At 37.0% G+C, this 17,596-nt stretch overlaps 1 protein-coding gene across 1 annotated transcript in view; it reads left to right on the top strand.

The window, feature by feature from the left end:
* Positions 1-17,596, top strand: part of LOC139497850 (uncharacterized) — a 497,218-nt gene that overhangs the window by 3,858 nt on the left and 475,764 nt on the right. Inside the window, exons 3-4 of the mRNA XM_071286089.1 lie at positions 11,693-11,764; positions 14,501-14,552. Of these exons, the coding sequence (XP_071142190.1) occupies positions 11,693-11,764; positions 14,501-14,552 (124 nt within the window). The remainder of the gene's footprint in view (positions 1-11,692; positions 11,765-14,500; positions 14,553-17,596) is intronic.

The following is a 17,596-nucleotide window of genomic DNA, read 5'->3' as shown; positions in this document are numbered from 1 at the left end:
TGTCTATACTGAACGAGTAGCTAGCGAGTAGCTGCTATCAATATCTATGTAGCAGCTAGGCTAGCTACACGTTCAATAGTCATAAATCTGCGTAGCCCTAAGTAGCCGCTACGATATTGAACGTAACCCTAGACCTGTACAAACCAGTTCAAATCCCGGATGACGTAATTGAATCTGATTGGCTAAGATAGAATAGGGATGAAGGGATTTTCCACTATCTATTTTGGAAACGCCAAGAATTTTTTGTTACTAGTCCGTCGGGCATATTGGGTTAAAAGTTTTGATTGCCCGAGGTGTAAATGCTCTAGTCCCGGGCGTCGGGCTAGTGGATTTTTTAACCCCTGGGATATGGTATACAGATATAAGAGGATGTAGATGGTTCTATACAGATATAGGAGAGGGTGGATAGGGTATACAGGTATAGAACGGTGTGGACGGGGTATACATATATAGGAGAGGGTGGATAGGGTATACAGATATAGGAGGGTGTGGAGGGGGTGTACAGATATAGGAGGGTGTGGATTGGGTATACAGGTATAGGAAGATATAGGAAGATGTGGATGGGTATATTAAGATATAAGAGGGTGTGAATGGGGTATACAGATATAAGAGGGTGTGGATGGGTATATAGATATAGAGAGGATGGATTATCATTGGATATACAGATATATGAGGTTGTAGATGAGATATACAGATATAGGAGGGTGCTGATAGGGTATACAGATTTGGGAAAGTGTTGATGGGGTATACAGATCAAGAGGGTGTTGATTGGGTATACAAATACACTTATATTGGTGGGTGTGGAGATACTCAGATATAGGAGAGTGTAAATAAGGGTATACAAATATAGGAGGGTATGGTTGGGTATATACAGATATAGCAGGTTGTGGTGTGGATATACATGATATACAGATAAAGAAGGGTATGGTTGGGTATATACAGATAATGAAGGGTGTGGTGTGGGTATACAGATATAGGAGGGTATGGTTGGGTATATACAGATAAAGGAGGGTGTGGTGTGGGTATACAGATATAGGAGGGTATGGTGTGGGTATACAGATATAGGAGGGTATGGTTGGGTATATACAGATATAGGAAGGTATGGTTGGGTATATACATGTATAGGAGGGTGTGGATTGGGTATACAGATTTAGAGAGGGTGGATTATCATTGGATATACAGATATATGAGGTTTTGGATGGGAGATAAAGATATAGGAGGGTGCTGATGGGGTATACAGATATGGGAAGGTGTGGATGGGGTATACAGATCTAGTAGGGTGGGGATTGGGTATACAAATACACTTATATTGGTGGGTGTGGATAAACAGATATAGGAGGGTGTGGATAGGGTATACAGATAAAGAAGGTGGATTGGGTATACAAATGGGTACAGATCCACAGGCCGTAATGGTAACGTTTTCTTCTGTTGCTCAGTCCATATCGTTAACTTGGATATGTGTGATGGCTCGTTTCGAAGCTGAGACATTTTGACATATGTGGTTAAATTTTCGGGGGACGAAGTGAGATTACTTTTTCCGTAAATTAGCAAACCCCGAGTATCCTTTTGTGATGCGGCTCCTCATTGTAAATAATCCCATTTTTAACACAAAAAGTTCTTTGAAAATTTAATACTTTGAACACATTTAATAGCTCCATAGATTTTACACATTTATTCTGTGTTCCCCTACTTTCTAAATTAACTCAAATGGTTAAGCTCAGTCACTTGTTTATCATAGAAAAGTGTCAAATATCACTACACAGAGAATTTTTGTTTACACGTGACTTTTGAGTTCCTCATTTCAAGGCGCATTAGGGATCTTGTCCCAAATATAGGAGGGTGAGGGTGGGTATATACAGACATAGGAGGGTGTGGAGGGGGTATACAGATAAAGGAAAATGTGGATTGGGTTTACATATATAGAAGTATGTGGTGTGGGTTTACAGATAAAGGAGGTTGTGGTGTGGGTATACAGATCTAGGAGAGTATGGTTGGGTATATACAGATTTAGGAGGGTGTGGTGTGGGTATACATATATAAGAGGGTATGGTTGAGTATATACAGATATTGGAGGGTATGGTTGGGTATATACAGATTTAGGAGGGTATTGTTGAGTATATACAGGTCTTGAAGAGTATGGTTGGGTATATACAGATTTAGGAGGGTGTGGTGTGGGTATACAGATATAGGAGGGTATGGTTGGGTATATACAGATTTAGGAGGGTGGGGTGTGGGTATACAGATATAGGAGGGTGTGGTGTGGGTATACAGATATAGGAGGGTGTGGTGTGGGTATACAGATAAAGGAGGGTATGGTTGAGTATATACAGATTTAGGAGGGTGTGGTGTGGGTATACAGATATAGGAGGGTATGGTGTGGGTATACATATATAGGAGGGTATGGTGTGGGTATACAGATATAGGAGGGTATGGTTGGGTATATACAGATTTAGGAGGGTGTGGTGAGGGTATACAGATATATGAGGGTGTGGTGTGGGTATACAGATATAGGAGAGTATGGTTGGGTATATACAGATTTAGGAGAGTGTGGTGTGGGTATACAGATATAGGAGGGTGTTGTGTGGGTATACAGATATAGGAGGGTATGGTTGGGTATATACAGATATAGGAGGGTGTGGTGTGGTTATACAGAGATAGGAGGGTATGGTTGGGTCTATACAGATATAGAAGGGTATGGTGTGGGTATACAGATATAGGAGGGTGTGATGTGGGTATACAGATATAGGAGGGTATGGTTGGGTATATACAGATATAGGAGGGTGTGGTGTGAGTATACAGATATAGAAGGGTATGGTGTGGGTATACATATATAGGTGGTTATGGTGTGGGTATACAGATATAGGAGGGTATGGTTGGGTATATACAGATATAGGAGGGTGTGGTGTGAGTATACAGATATAGAAGGGTATGGTGTGGGTATACATATATAGGTGGTTATGGTGTGGGTATATACAGATATTGGAGGGTATGGTTGAGTATTATCATAAAGTGGGTGATAGAAATAAAAGACGTCTTGACTATTTGATAGATGTATTAGAAAAGCATAGTAACACGTCAAGGTGACGTGACGTTACATAAAGCGCGGTACATAGTAAACGTCCAGTGTGCGGTATTTACGATATACTGGGGGCCGCACAAAAGTGAAATTAGCAAAAAATTACTAAATTACATTGAATTTAGCCATTAAGAAAATAAAATGACTGAAAACTTTAAGCATTTCTCAAATGAATTAATGTCGATAAAAAAACTAAATTGAATCTCGCTATTAACACATTTTAAGTCTTTGTATAATTCACTTAGTCCATTTCTTTATCTTCTCCATGGCAACCATTTTAGCTTTGCGACATGTTTTAGTTGCACAGTCTGTATTGTCACCATCGCTATTCAAACTTACTTCAAGTGGGTACAGTTTTGTGATTGGACGCGATGTTAGTCCATTTTTGGTCCATATAACGGCAGATCTTGCTAGTCCGTCTCCTCCTTCATTGAGTTTTTCGACAACGGCTAGTGTCCATTTTATCCTCGGCGAATCTTCATAGATTTGTACCACGTCTCCAATGCTAATCAGCTGTTTATTGTTCCCTGTATTGCGATGATATTCTCGTAGAGCTGTTAAATACTCATGTTTCCATTTATACCAAAAACTTTGAATAATCTGTGATTTCATCTTAAACAGTTTATTTGTAGATTTATGTGTTATATCATTTTGTGAATGTTCCAATTCCTGATTCGTAGGGTAAGATAGTGATGTTATTCTACGTCCGTAAAGTAAGTGGGACGGGGTGAGCGGTTCATCTAACGGGTCGGATGATACGTATGTTAAAGGTCTGTCGTTGAGTATAGCTTCAACTTCCGTAACAATGGTTCTTAATAGTTCAATCTGAATCAATGAACGCCCTAATACCTTTTTGATAGAGTCCTTCGTTAGTCCTATAAGCCTCTCCCAAAAGCCACCATACCACGGTGCTCTTTTGGGTATAAACTTCCATGTAGTGCCGAAGTTGTTCAGTTTTTCTATAACGGATGATGATCTAGTTAATTGCTTGGCGGCTGCAATGAATGTTGTACCGTTGTCTGAAATCATAATTTTTGGTAATGATTTTCTACTGGCGAATCTTCGAAACGCTTATATGAATGTCTCTTCAGATAAATTCATCACTACTTCCAAATGTACAGCACGAGTGTTTGCGCAAGTAAATAGACAAATATATACTTTACTGGTTAGTCCATCTATTGTTTTAACATTCAAGGCGCCAGTAAAATCTACCCCGGTTACTGTAAACGGGGGTGCTTCTGTTAGTCGGTCTTTAGGTAAAGGAGGTGGATCTGGAGCGGAATACGGTCGACCAGCAACTTTCTTGCAGATAACGCATTTATGTATAATGCTCTTGATAACTTGTCGTATCGATGGTATCCAATAGGTTTGGCGTAGTAATGTTACGGTACTCGATAATCCTGAATGAAAATGAGTTACATGTGCGTCCATTATGATAAGTTGTGTCAATTTGTCCTTTGCGGGTAGCAATATCGGGAATTTTGTATAATCTTCAAGAGGTGCATTATGAATGCGTCCGTCGCAGCGAATTAATTTGTCTTTAGCTATGTATAATTTGAGTTGTTTGACAAGGTTGTGTTTTTTCCCCTCTCCTGTTTGCAAATCTTGAATGATTTCTGAATAATGCTTTTTCTGTGTGTATTGTATCCACGTTATAGATGCGTTTTGTATTTCGGTCGTGTTTAACATACCTGTTTGTATAGCTCGTGTTCTACAGTTTGTAATAAATCTTCTCAAGTAAGCAGTAATTCGAAGAAGTTTCTTGAATGAGTTGAATTTATTCAAATCGATGACATTTCCGATCCCTTGTATCATGTGTATAGTAAATTTGTTCTGTGTAGCTTGTACGGTATCTACTCCGACTTCTTGCTGTGCAATAGTGGATAAAATTATTGCTTCATCTGTGTGCCATTCTGGCCAATTATCTTCTTCTGTGAGCCAATCTGGACCATGCATCCAAAGTCTGTTGTCTTTGAACTTGTCTATGGTTATCCCTCTTGACAGTAAATCAGCCGGATTTGACTCACTTGGACAGTATCGCCAAGTCAACTCTTCTGTTAGCTCTGTAATTTCTTTAACGCGGTTTGAAATAAATGGTTTTAAAGTTTTCTTTGAACTTAACCAGGTCAAAACTATCTGGCTATCACTCCATAAAACTGCACGGGTTATCTGCAAAGTGTTCCTAATGTGTGCTAAAAGTCTGCTTCCAATTACGGCAGCCATCAATTCTAATCTGGGTATTGTCAGTTGTTTCAGAGGTGCTACTCTGTTCTTTGCCATTATTAAAGAACTTTTTCCGTTTGCGACAATGTACGCGCATGCGCCGTAGGCTTTCATACTAGAGTCCGTGAATACATGTATAACGTTGTCGTTGTTTGTGTCTGAACTTTCATCAAAGTAATGTCGGGGTACAACTGTCTTTGTGGCTTCCTGTATATCCTTTCTGATATTCACCCATTCTGTGATCGTTGAGTCAGGTAGTAATTCGTCCCAGTTGAAGTTTTTCTCCCATATGTTTTGCATTAACATTTTACTGCGGACGGTTATAGGGCTTAATATTCCTAGCGGGTCATAAATCCTTGATGATTGTTTTAGTACTTCGCGTTTTGTTATTAGTTCTGATGTATCCAGATTAGGCGTAACGAATCCTAATGTGTCACTGGTTGTATCCCATCGTAATCCTAAGATTTTAACTAGTTGATCTTTGTCCATAACGTTTTCGGTTCTTGCTAATACTTGTAATAGTTGACTGTTCGAGGCCCATGAGCGCAAATTAAATCCTCCATCTGCAAATAAACTACGAACGAGTTTAAAGTATTTCAACAGTTCTTCTTCTGATTCAAAGCTTGATACAATGTTATCTACATATAAATCTTTGGTAAGTTTTTCCGTGAAATCAAATGGGTGGTTATTCAAGTGCTTTGATAATACGGCGTTCAATATAAATGGCGAGCATGTAGCACCAAATAGTACGGACTTGAATCTGTATGTTGTTAAATCGCTCTTTGGGTCTGTTGGTTTACTCAACCAGAAAAACCTAGTTACGTCCCGGTCCTCAATGTCCAGTCCAACATTTAGAAACGCCTTTTCGATGTCTGTAGATACTGCATACCTATTCAAGCGGAATCTGAGTAGTATGGCGGTGACTTCATTTAATTTAGGCGGTACATTCAGTAAGCAGTCATTCAAGCTAGCACTATCTGGTGTCTGTTTGCAACTACAATCATATACGATCCTGATTGGCGTCGTGACTGAATCCTTCTTTACTGGGTGATGTGGTATGTAATGCAGCTTGATATTTTGTTTGATTCCTTTGTTATCAACTCTCTCAATGAACCCTCGCTTTTCCTGCTCATCAATTATTTCTCCGTATTTTAAAAGTAATTTTGGTTCCTTCCGTAAACGTTTAATTACACTCTCAGTCCTTCTGAAAGCAACAGCTTTGTTTGTTGGTAGCGGTGGATGTTCTGCTTTCCACGGAAGTTTGGCTATATACCTATTGTTATTGTAAGATACTGCTGTTTCTTCGTACATTTTCTGAAATTCGTCGTTTTCAGTATTTGCGGTCTTATCTTCAACTCCAAGCGATTCAATCTCCCAGAATTTCTCTAGGTTTAATTCCTCTGTCTTGTGTGATACGATAACATTAAGAATAGAGCTCCTACTTGTGGTACATGTACTTGTCATTGTGGATCCTGATAGGAGGTATCCAAGCCTGGATTCAACGGCGGTTGGTCCTTCACCTCTAATAATGTCATCTCCAACTATACTCCAATAATAATCTGCTCCGATTAGTATTTCAATTTCGAACATGTCATCGTCCGATACAGGATGTGCTAATTTTAGTCCTCGTAAGTGTCTCATGTTAATAACTGATTTCACGTGAATTTGTAGTGGCATTGCAATTTCAGGAATAATTAGTACATTTAGTGGTATATTTTCGCCTTCATCTGTTTGAATATAAACTGTTGCCGATTTCATGTGTCTTACTTGTCTATTTTGTTCTCCGAAACCGGAAAGGTGCACTACTTCGTTTCCGCTTGAAACTAAATCCAACTTCTCTGCAAGTGTCTCTGTTATGAAGGACCTCTGCGCACCTTCATCTAACAAAATATTGGCTTCTGTACTTTGTTTTCTCGAACTAACAGTAGCAACGGCTGTCTTTAACAGTACATTTGTAGTTCTTTGTGTTAGGGACGAATGTAATACCGTATTTTCGGTTTCATTGGCTGGCGGTTTGCTCGATTCCTCAGATTTCTCATCTTTACTACATATGCTAGTGTGATGACGTTTGTTACAATTTCGGCAGTTACTTTTTGATTTACAATCAGCTAGTTTGTGGTGACCTAGGCAGTTGAAACACAGTCGTTCACTCTTGACTATATTCATCCGCGCGTTAGCGGTTGTGACTTTAGTGCAGTTGACGGGTGTGTGTCCGATTTCGTGACAAAATGCGCATTGCTTTGTGTTTATCTTTTTATCCAAATACGACCTCTCGTTCTTGTTGAATGATGATTTTGTACGTGATTTTGCGTTGGTCAAGAATGTAGCGGTAGCGAGTGGGCTTTCTACTTTTTCCGGTAATTTGCCGGCTTCCATAATATTAAGTTCTTCGAGAAGCGCTTTGCGTAAATCATGTAGGGTCCAGTTTGTGGATCTGTGTTCTCGTGCTAAATGTTGACGTATCTCTGCGGGTAATTTATTTAGAATTACAGGGACTAGTAGTGATCCATACGTATCGTCTGTCTGTCCGAGTGACTCAAGACCTCTTACATACGTTTCTGTCTTATCATAGTAGTTACGGAGACTAGTAATTGTATTAATTGGAGCCTGTAAATCAAGTAAGGCCTGCATGTAGGTTTGGACGATTTTATGAGTTTGCCCGTATCTTTCCTGGAGTAATGAAATTGCTTTGTCGTAATTTGTGTTCGTCATGGAAAAACCTGCTATAGTTTGTAATGCTTCGCTTTGTAGAAGGGACTTTAGGTAGTTGAATTTTTGTGCATCACTCAGTGTAGGGTTAGTGTGGATCGCGGTTTCATAGGAGTCCCAAAACGATTGCCAGTCTAGTATATCTCCGGTAAATATAGGTAAGTTAACTTTGGTAGCTTGTGATACTCGCTGTTTGCGCTAGACGATGCGCGTGAATTTGAGCTATGCGTATATTGTTGGTTTGCTGATGTTGAAGGTTGACTAATAAATGTAGGTGGAACTGATTGTATAAAACTATCGGCATGAGGGTTCAAATTCAATGAAATTGGTTCATTTGCGGTTAAACTCTGATTTTGAACTGACTTTGACAATTTTGTAATTTGCCGTAATTTATATTCTAAATTGAACATGTACTCATCTGATTCCTGTATTTCCACTGTTACATCTTCATCCGAAGTTTGCTCCAAGATCTTCTCGTTGATGTTCTCCAAAGTTCTTTTCTTCTGAGTGACTACTTCTAATAATGTTGAAATTTCCTCGTAATCCGCTTCGGAACATTGTTGAATTTCTTCAAATTTCTTCAGGAGTTTCGTAACTGCACCTTTGTGTCCCGCTCGTACGGCTTTCATCTTCGTATCCATTTTCCCTTTTGGTTACGGCACCATAATATCATAAAGTGGGTGATAGAAATAAAAGACGTCTTGACTATTTGATAGATGTATTAGAAAAGCATAGTAACACGTCAAGGTGACGTGACGTTACATAAAGCGCGGTACATAGTAAACGTCCAGTGTGCGGTATTTACGATAAGTATATACAGATATAGGAGGGTATGGTTGGGTATATACAGATCTAGGAGAGTATGCATGGTTGGGTATATACAGATTTAGGAGGGTTTGGTGTGGGTATACAGATAAAAGAGGGTATGGTTGAGTATATACAGATATAGGAGGGTATGGTTGGGTATATACAGATATAGGAGGGTGTGGTGTGGGTATACATATATAGGAGGGTATGGTGTGGGTATATACAGATTTAGGAGGGTGTGGTGTGGGTATACATATATAGGAGGGTATGGTTGAGTATATACAGATATAGGAGGGTATGGTTGGGTATATACAGATTTAGGAGGGTGTGGTGTGGGTATACATATATAGGAGGGTATGGTGTGGGTATACAGATCTAGGAGAGTATGGTTGAGTATATACAGATTTAGGAGGGTGTGGTGTGGGTATACATATATAGGAGGGTATGGTGTGGGTATACATATATAGGAGGGTATGGTGTGGGTATACAGATATAGGAGGGTATGGTTGGGTATATACAGATTTAGGAGGGTGTGGTGAGGGTATACAGATATATGAGGGTGTGGTGTGGGTATACAGATATAGGAGAGTATGGTTGGGTATATACAGATTTAGGAGAGTGTGGTGTGGGTATACAGATATAGGAGGGTGTTGTGTGGGTATATAGATATAGGAGGGTATGGTTGGGTATATACAGATATAGGAGGGTGTGGTGTGGGTATACAGACATAGGAGGGTATGGTTGGGTATATACAGATATAGGAGGGTGTGATGTGGGTATACAGATATATGAGGGTATGGTTGGGTATATACAGATATGGGGCAATATGCGCAATTGTTTCTCCATAGGCCGTAATGGTAACGTTTTCTTCTGTTGCTCAGCCCATATCGTAAACTTGTATATGTATGATGGCTTGTTTCGAAGCTGAGACATTATTACATATGTGGTTAAATTTTCGGGGTACGAAGTGTGATTCATTTTTCCGTAATTTAGCAAACCCCGAGTATCCTTTTGCGATGTCGCTCCTCATGGTAAAAAATCCCAATTTTAACACAAGTTCTTTGAAATTTTAATACTTTGAACACATTTCATAGCTCCATGGTTTTTACACATTTATTCTGTGTTCCCTTATTTTCTAAATTAACACTAATGGTTCAGCTCAGTCATTTGTTTATCATAGAAATGTGTCAAATATCACTACACAGAGATTTTTTGTTTACACGTGACTTTTGTGTTCCTCATTTCAAGGGGCATTAGGGGTATTGTCCCATATAGAAGGGTATGGTGTGGGTATACAGATATAGGAGAGTATGGTTGTGTATATACAGATTTAGGAGGGTGTGGTGTGGGTATACAGATATAGGAGGGTGTTGTGTGGGTATACAGATATAGGAGGGTATGGTTGGGTATATACAGATATAGGAGGGTGTGGTGTGGGTATACAGATATAGGAGGGTATGGTTGGGTATATACAGATATAGGAGGGTGTGGTGTGGGTATACATATATAGGAGGGTATGGTTGGGTCTATACAGATATAGAAGGGTATGGTGTGGGTTTACAGATATAGGAGGGTGTGGTGTGGGTATACAGATATAGGAGGGTATGGTTGGGTATGTACAGATATAGGAGGGTGTGGTGTGGGTATACAGATATAGAAGGCTATGGTGTGGGTATACATATATAGGTGGTTATGGTGTGGGTATATACAGATATTGGAGGGTATGGTTGAGTATATACAGATATAGGAGGGTATGGTTGGGTATATACAGATCTAGGAGAGTATGCATGGTTGGGTATATACAGATTTAGGAGGGTGTGGTGTGGGTTTACAGATAGAAGAGGTAGTGGTGTGGGTATACAGACATAGGAGGGTATGGTTGGGTATATACAGATATAGGAGGGTGTGGTATGGGTATACATATATAGGAGGGTATGGTGTGGGTATACATATATAGGAGGTTATGGTGTGGGTATACAGATATAGGAGGGTATGGTTGAGTATATACAGATATAGGAGGGTATGGTTAGGTATATACAGATCTAGGAGAGTATGGTGTGGGTATACAGATAGAAGAGGGTGTGGTGTGGGTATACAGACATAGGAGGGTATGGTTGAGTATATACAGATATAGGAGGGTATGGTTGGGTATATACAGATCTAGGAGAGTATGGTGTGGGTATACAGATAGAAGAGGGTGTGGTGTGGGTATACAGACATAGGAGGGTATGGTTGGGTATATACAGATATAGGAGGGTGTGGTGTGGGTATACATATATAGGAGGGTATGGTGTGGGTATACAGATATAGGAGGGTATGGTGTGGGTATACAGATATAGGAGGGTATGGTTGGGTATATACAGATCTAGGAGAGTATGGATGGGTATATACAGATTTAGGAGGGTGTGGTGTGGGTATACAGATATAGGAGGGTGTGGAGGGTTCTAGAGATATAGGTAAACAATTAATGAATAGAAAATAATTGGATGCAATAATATAAAGAATAGAGAATAATATAAGAATATAAAAAACTGTCAATAATGTGTCCAAAAAATGTAAAAATATAGTTAAGGATGAAATCCCCCCAAATCCCACACCCCTTATGTAGATATAAGAATGCATTTATCACTCTTTAAACTAAAAAGACCAAATGGGGACAGTTGAAGCATTTATTAATATCCTTTAAAAAATTTAGAGTTAAGAGCCTATTTAAAGTCTAAGAGATATATTTAATGAACGAAAATGATATGGTTAGCATCTGTAAAAATAAAAAAAAAACACTCAGCTGCTTCTGGTCTTACTAATTGTAAGATATGTGTAACAAAAGTCTTAGTAATTAACAGATGAAAGTAATACAAAGATTTGTCTGTATTTCAGGGTAAGACTCCATATGATCTAGCAGCAGCAAAACAAAAGAGGCAGTATAAAGAAGTGATGGAATACTTACAGGTACATATAGTGTAATAAATGCTTACATTGAATCAATTAGAAAATAAGTTACAAAAGATAAAGAAATATAAAACTCAGAAATCAGATTTCACAAAACCCAAGATACTTCAGGAGAGAAATCTTAAAAAAATAAATATTCTTTATTGTCTTGAACAATTTTAAATTCTAATGCAATTTTTTTATTATCACGATTTTGATTGGATTACATTATATATTTGAGGAGCTAAATTCCACGCTTTAAGGGACTTTAACTAGCTAAGCCGTCGTTTTTCAATTCACTAATTTATTGTTATGTGATTTCTTCAATAATCAACAAAATTAGCAGATTTCATTCTAGAGTGAACAAGGCGAGAGCAAGTTTTTTAAATTCGATCATGACACCGACAGTATGTTGACAATTAACTGTTTTTTTTTTAAATTTTATATAGAATGCATAAAAATGGAGATAACTGTATTGAATTTTAAACTTTGCAAGTATCCTTTACCTACTTAACTTCTCAGTTCTGTATCACTAGCCTTTTAACATTCAGGTTGTGAGTTTGTGTTCTTCACGTGGCAGGACTTCCTAAATTCACTCAAGCAATCAGTTTTCCACACATATTTTTCGTATTGCTGTCCCTAGTCAGGAGCCTGTAATTCAGTAGTTGCCGTTTGTTGCTGTGTTACCTACTTGTTTTGCGTTAATTTTTTGTACACAAATTAGGCAGTTAGTTTTTTCGTTTGAATTGTTTTACATTTGTCATTTCGGGGCCTTTTATAGCTTTGCTCATTGTTGGAGGCTGTATGGTGACCTACATTTGTTAATTTCTGTGTCATTTGGTCTATTGTGAAGAGTTGTCTCTGTCTCGAAATAGAATTATCTTCATAATGTAAGTTCCAAATGGAAAAAGTATTCTGGAATATTATTTCCACTGGAATAAATATTACAGTATATGTTCCTAACGGAATAAATGATATAGAATATTTGTTCCAACAGGATATTGATTTGATATTTGGCGCATAGTGTTAATTGCCATGACAAGTTCTAGTTCAAGCTCAAATTTTATTTTGGTTCTGATAATCATTTTGCAGAGTTATGGTTCTTGGACTTCACTCAAATATTCAGTTTACCACACTTTATTTCCGTCATGGTTGAAGATATTGATGTAATATTTGTTATATAGTTAACAACATGACAATTAATATATCAAATAAATTTTGTTTCAATAAAATGAATTTTCAGCAGGTGGGAGACTGTAGTGCAATGCAATAGTCCCCAAATGCTTGTTTTCTTTTTTGTCTCTTATTTCAAAAGCAAATCCTTTATGCATGTTATGAAATATGTAAAAACTGTTTAAAGCAGAAGAGATCAGTAATACGCGATTCAAAAATGTTAACATGACCAAAAACAATGGACCATAGGAGTTATTGACCTTACATGACATTTTTTTCCAACTTATTTTAATACTTTTACCCATTTCTGTGAAAACTATAATATAGAAGTAACAACTGTAAACAGCAAAAATGATCAGAAATGCAAGATCTATAAAATTGCCAATTCAACCTAAACAACTGGATAAAAAGGAATTATAGCCTTAAACGACAAAACATGGCTGCCATAGATATAGAAATAAAACATGAGGGTAAAATGCATTAATTGTATTTGTCTTGCTACTGGATGTTAAAAAACCAACAATTAATCAATCATTAATTGTCTTATATCTTGAAAACCACATCAGACATGTCAGATTGAAAAAAAAATCTGTCAGAACCTACCTCCTATTTTCACTATAGCTATATATACGACCGCAACAAAATTTTGTGGTCGTATATTGGTATCATGTCATCGTCGGCGTTGTCCGAAGACAGTTGGTTTCGGGTCAATAACGTAAGTTTAAGTAAAAAAAAATCCATGAAATTTCAATACAAGGTTTAATTTATAACCACAAGAATGATTTTGGGGGTAATGGTCATAACAGTTTAGGATTTAGGGGCCAACAAAGGGGCCCAAATAGGCATTTTTGTAGTTTCCAGACAATAACTTGTGTTGAAATGTATGAATCTCTCTGAAATTATACCACAAGTTTCCATACCACAAAGGGATTCTTAGAATTGACTTTGGGGGGTTATGGCTCAAACCATTTAGGAATTGGGGCAAAAAAGGTACATTTTTCAACATTTTTCAATTTTCAAATTTTTGAAAACTTTCAAGATGAAATCTTCAATTGCACAGTATTGCGCATTAGATTTGTAAAATCTTTGACCATATTTATTTTGTGTCAGAAACGTATAGTATGGCAAACATTTGATCACAATCCAAATTCAGATAGTATCAAGCTTGAATATTGTGTACCAATTTGCCCCAACTGTTCAGGGTTCGACCACTGCAGTCGTATCAGGCTGCGCTCAGTGAAGCATTTTATTATCTTTAAAACTATAACTCTTTGTCAAAATGATCAGTAAGACAGGTTTTGGTCCACAGTTTCCACCTGCATCATTGTGTATTTTTTTTGGGGAGATAGAAATACCTGCAAGGAGATTTTTTAAATTCAAAAACAACCTGTTCCCTTTAAACTTTTAAATGATTATATCTCTCTTTTATCTTGAAAAATATGAAAATGTGTTCTATATATTTCATGTAATGTGAAGCATTTGTATTATATATTTATTTCTATGTGGTTTATAACTTAAATTTTAATAGTTCTACAAGTGATATGAGTGAAGATATATTTACAGTGCATATTCCTCATTTTTCAGACTGTCATGTCAGAGAAATATTCAGGTGTGACTGCTGGACAAGAGATAGAAGGTAATTTTCGTTGACTTTATTTCATTAGCTTTAACTCATTATCATGATTATACAACCACTCTAGGAATTGCAGAATGACAACATGTTTACTGTACGATTTCATTCAATTAATTGCATTGTGTTAAAAATTAATCACTATAATAGATAATAACAAACTATGAAGCTATAATGTCAGCAGCTTTCTAATATATAAAATACATGACATAGCAAGTTAAAGTACCATCAAACTATATGGTCATATATAGTACATGCTTATTTGTACTTTGCAATAGCAAGGAATATTCTACTTTGCTAGAATTATTTCAACAAGAAAAGTATTCATTGTAAAGATGACACCCTAACATGAGAGCTGTTAGAAACCATATATTTTGTCTGACCTGCGAAAAAAGTCATTGAATGCGAGACATAGGGATAATAATCCAATCATGTAATGGATCAGTGATTCAGATAAACTTTGCTTTGTCAAGTCAGTATCTTTGGTTCTATTAAACAGTAGGTCAGCTATATTTCAAATATAGAATAATTGTAAAGGAAGTAGTTGTCGTTTGTTGATGTGGTTCATAAGTGTTTCTTTTCTTGTTTTTGTCTCGCCTTGAGGGAGTCAAAAAGCGAGACATGGGTGTGCTGTTTCCGGCAATTATTTGGCTCCGCCCACTCAGTCATGGTCTATTGACACTGAAACTTTTGCTTAGTTTACAGGTATTAGTTTGTGATTAGGTCAGTTTAAGGGGAACCATTAGTGGCGGGCAAATGTTAACTTGTATGCAGTTTTATAATGATTAGCACATCTCATTTCTATGGAGAATATTTGGCTCTGCCTCCTCAGTCATGGTCTCTTCTTGACTTTAATGCTTTTGCTTAGTTCACATGTGTTAGTTTGAGATAAGATCAGTTTAAGATGAACCGCTAATGTTAAGTCAATGATATGCATATGTTTTGGCATTTACAAGTCTTGTTTCCTTAGAGATTATATAGTATCACCCCCTCATCATGGTTCATTGACTTTGAAACGTTTTCAAATATCTATAGTTTACAACTTAATGTTTGTGTTTAGGTTTGTTTAAAGGGAACACCTTATGATAAGTCTATGGTATAGAGCCTTGATGTAGTGGTTAGTGCACCAGACTACTAACACAAAGGTTACTGAATCAATCCCCGTTTTGGGGAGAAAATTTCAGGAACTGAATTTTCAACTGTCCTTTCACACCATTTGCGAGTGAACGATGATAGTCCGTCGGAAGGGGACAATAAGCGGCTGACCCGTGTGAAGAGACAGCCATATCTCTTGCAAGTAAAAGACACCCTTGTAGATTTCGAAAAAAAGAGCAGGCTAATGCCGCTACAGGGTAGCACTGGCACCTGCTAAGTGGAAAGGGATTAATATTAGTTGCAATATTCCAAATCCACTATGAACAAATATGTTTAAACTAAGTTAATGGTATATTTGCATTAATATCAAAATTACAAAAAGGCAAGACATTTTTCTGTGTTAACAGTTTATTTATAGAATTAAACCGTTGGTTTTCCCGTTTGAATGGTTTAACACTAGTCATTTTTGGGACCCTTTATAGCTTGCTGTTCGATGTGAGTTTTCATCTGACCTTGATATAAGAATAATGAGATGTGGTTTGATTGTTAATGAGACAAATATCCACCAAAGTTAAAATAAAGTGGATGTAAGCAATTATAGGCAACCGTACCCCTTTCAGCAATGCGAATAGTAGGCCCTTACCTCAAATAGGTGATAAGAATGGTATGGAAAAAATGAATTGTGAAAGTTTCCATGAGTACAAGTCTTTATCGAACTGATTTCAAAGATTTATATCAGCAGGGCTTCTTACAAATTTGAAAATAAGTGTTGATCAACTCTTTCAAAAGAGTTTTTCCTTGGTGATTTTATTATATGGAAAATTGCTTTCTAATTGCTTTTAAGATAGCGTTTCATTTTTAGATTTGAAAAAAAGCCTCCATTTTATTTCCCTCGGTCAGATAAAATATGTTCAATTTTTTTTTTTGGGGGGGGGGGGGGGGGTTAAAATAATGGAACTGTGAACCAGTAAAAATATTTCTTGAGAGGCAAGCTGAAGCCGCCTCTGGGTTTTGGATTTTCTTAAGACCCCTTGGTTGCCTCAGGCTATGTTTTCTGTTATTTTGTATGATTTTTGTCTCTATTTTCCGGCTCAATTCTCTGTTTTTTCTTAATTTTTCTCACTGAAAATTCAGAAATTAATGCAAGGTTTTGATTATAGCGAAAAATGCGACAGAGTTGAAACGCAATAATTTAAACTCACATTTTGAAATATTTTGTATGAATGAAATTTCTTAAAATCATAAAAATTAAAATTGCATTTAAGTAAAAAATGACAAAATAGTAATAATAAATGCACGCAATAATTTAATTCTGTATCACAATCTCATGTAAAATAAGCAATAATCTAAAAGTCAATTGGTCCAAGTTATAACACAGTTATTTCGTAGTGCATTTCTTTTAGACAATAAATAGACATAAAAAAATTCCCACCTGCGCTTTCTCAATAATATTTTTACAGTGTGTTGTACTACTTTTGGGACAAATTAATTAAAGATTATAGAAAATTCATCGGCTCTAACTCAAAATATGGAAAATTTTATGTTCCAGGGGTCTTGAAATCTTATGACAATTTCCGAAATGCTTATTTTTAACCTTTTTCAGCTGGACCAAATCACTACTTTACTTTAAAATTCATGAATTAAATTTGTTCACAGTGTAATTGTATCCCACTACTTGCTATTTGAGGCATAAAACATGAAGAAATAAATTTGGAAGGGGTATAAAAAAGATTGGCAAGTAACATACTGTTCACACTAGGACTATATTCGTGGACAACGAAAATCGACAATGAAAATCAAGGCGCGATAACTGTGAACTTGGACCAATTGACCACATTTGAAAGGGGCGGGACAAACTAATCTCCATTGAAATGAGATGTGTTAATGCTTATTTATTCCACAGTATATGAAACAAAAATGCAGATCATATGGAATATAAGTTATTGGGTATTAAT

This window comes from Mytilus edulis, chromosome 12 (genome assembly GCF_963676685.1).
Source record: "Mytilus edulis chromosome 12, xbMytEdul2.2, whole genome shotgun sequence".
In the NCBI taxonomy this organism is placed as follows: Eukaryota; Metazoa; Mollusca; class Bivalvia; order Mytilida; family Mytilidae; genus Mytilus; species Mytilus edulis.
The sequence above is the reverse complement of the archived record's forward strand: the minus strand, read 5'-3'. Positions and strand labels throughout refer to the sequence as shown.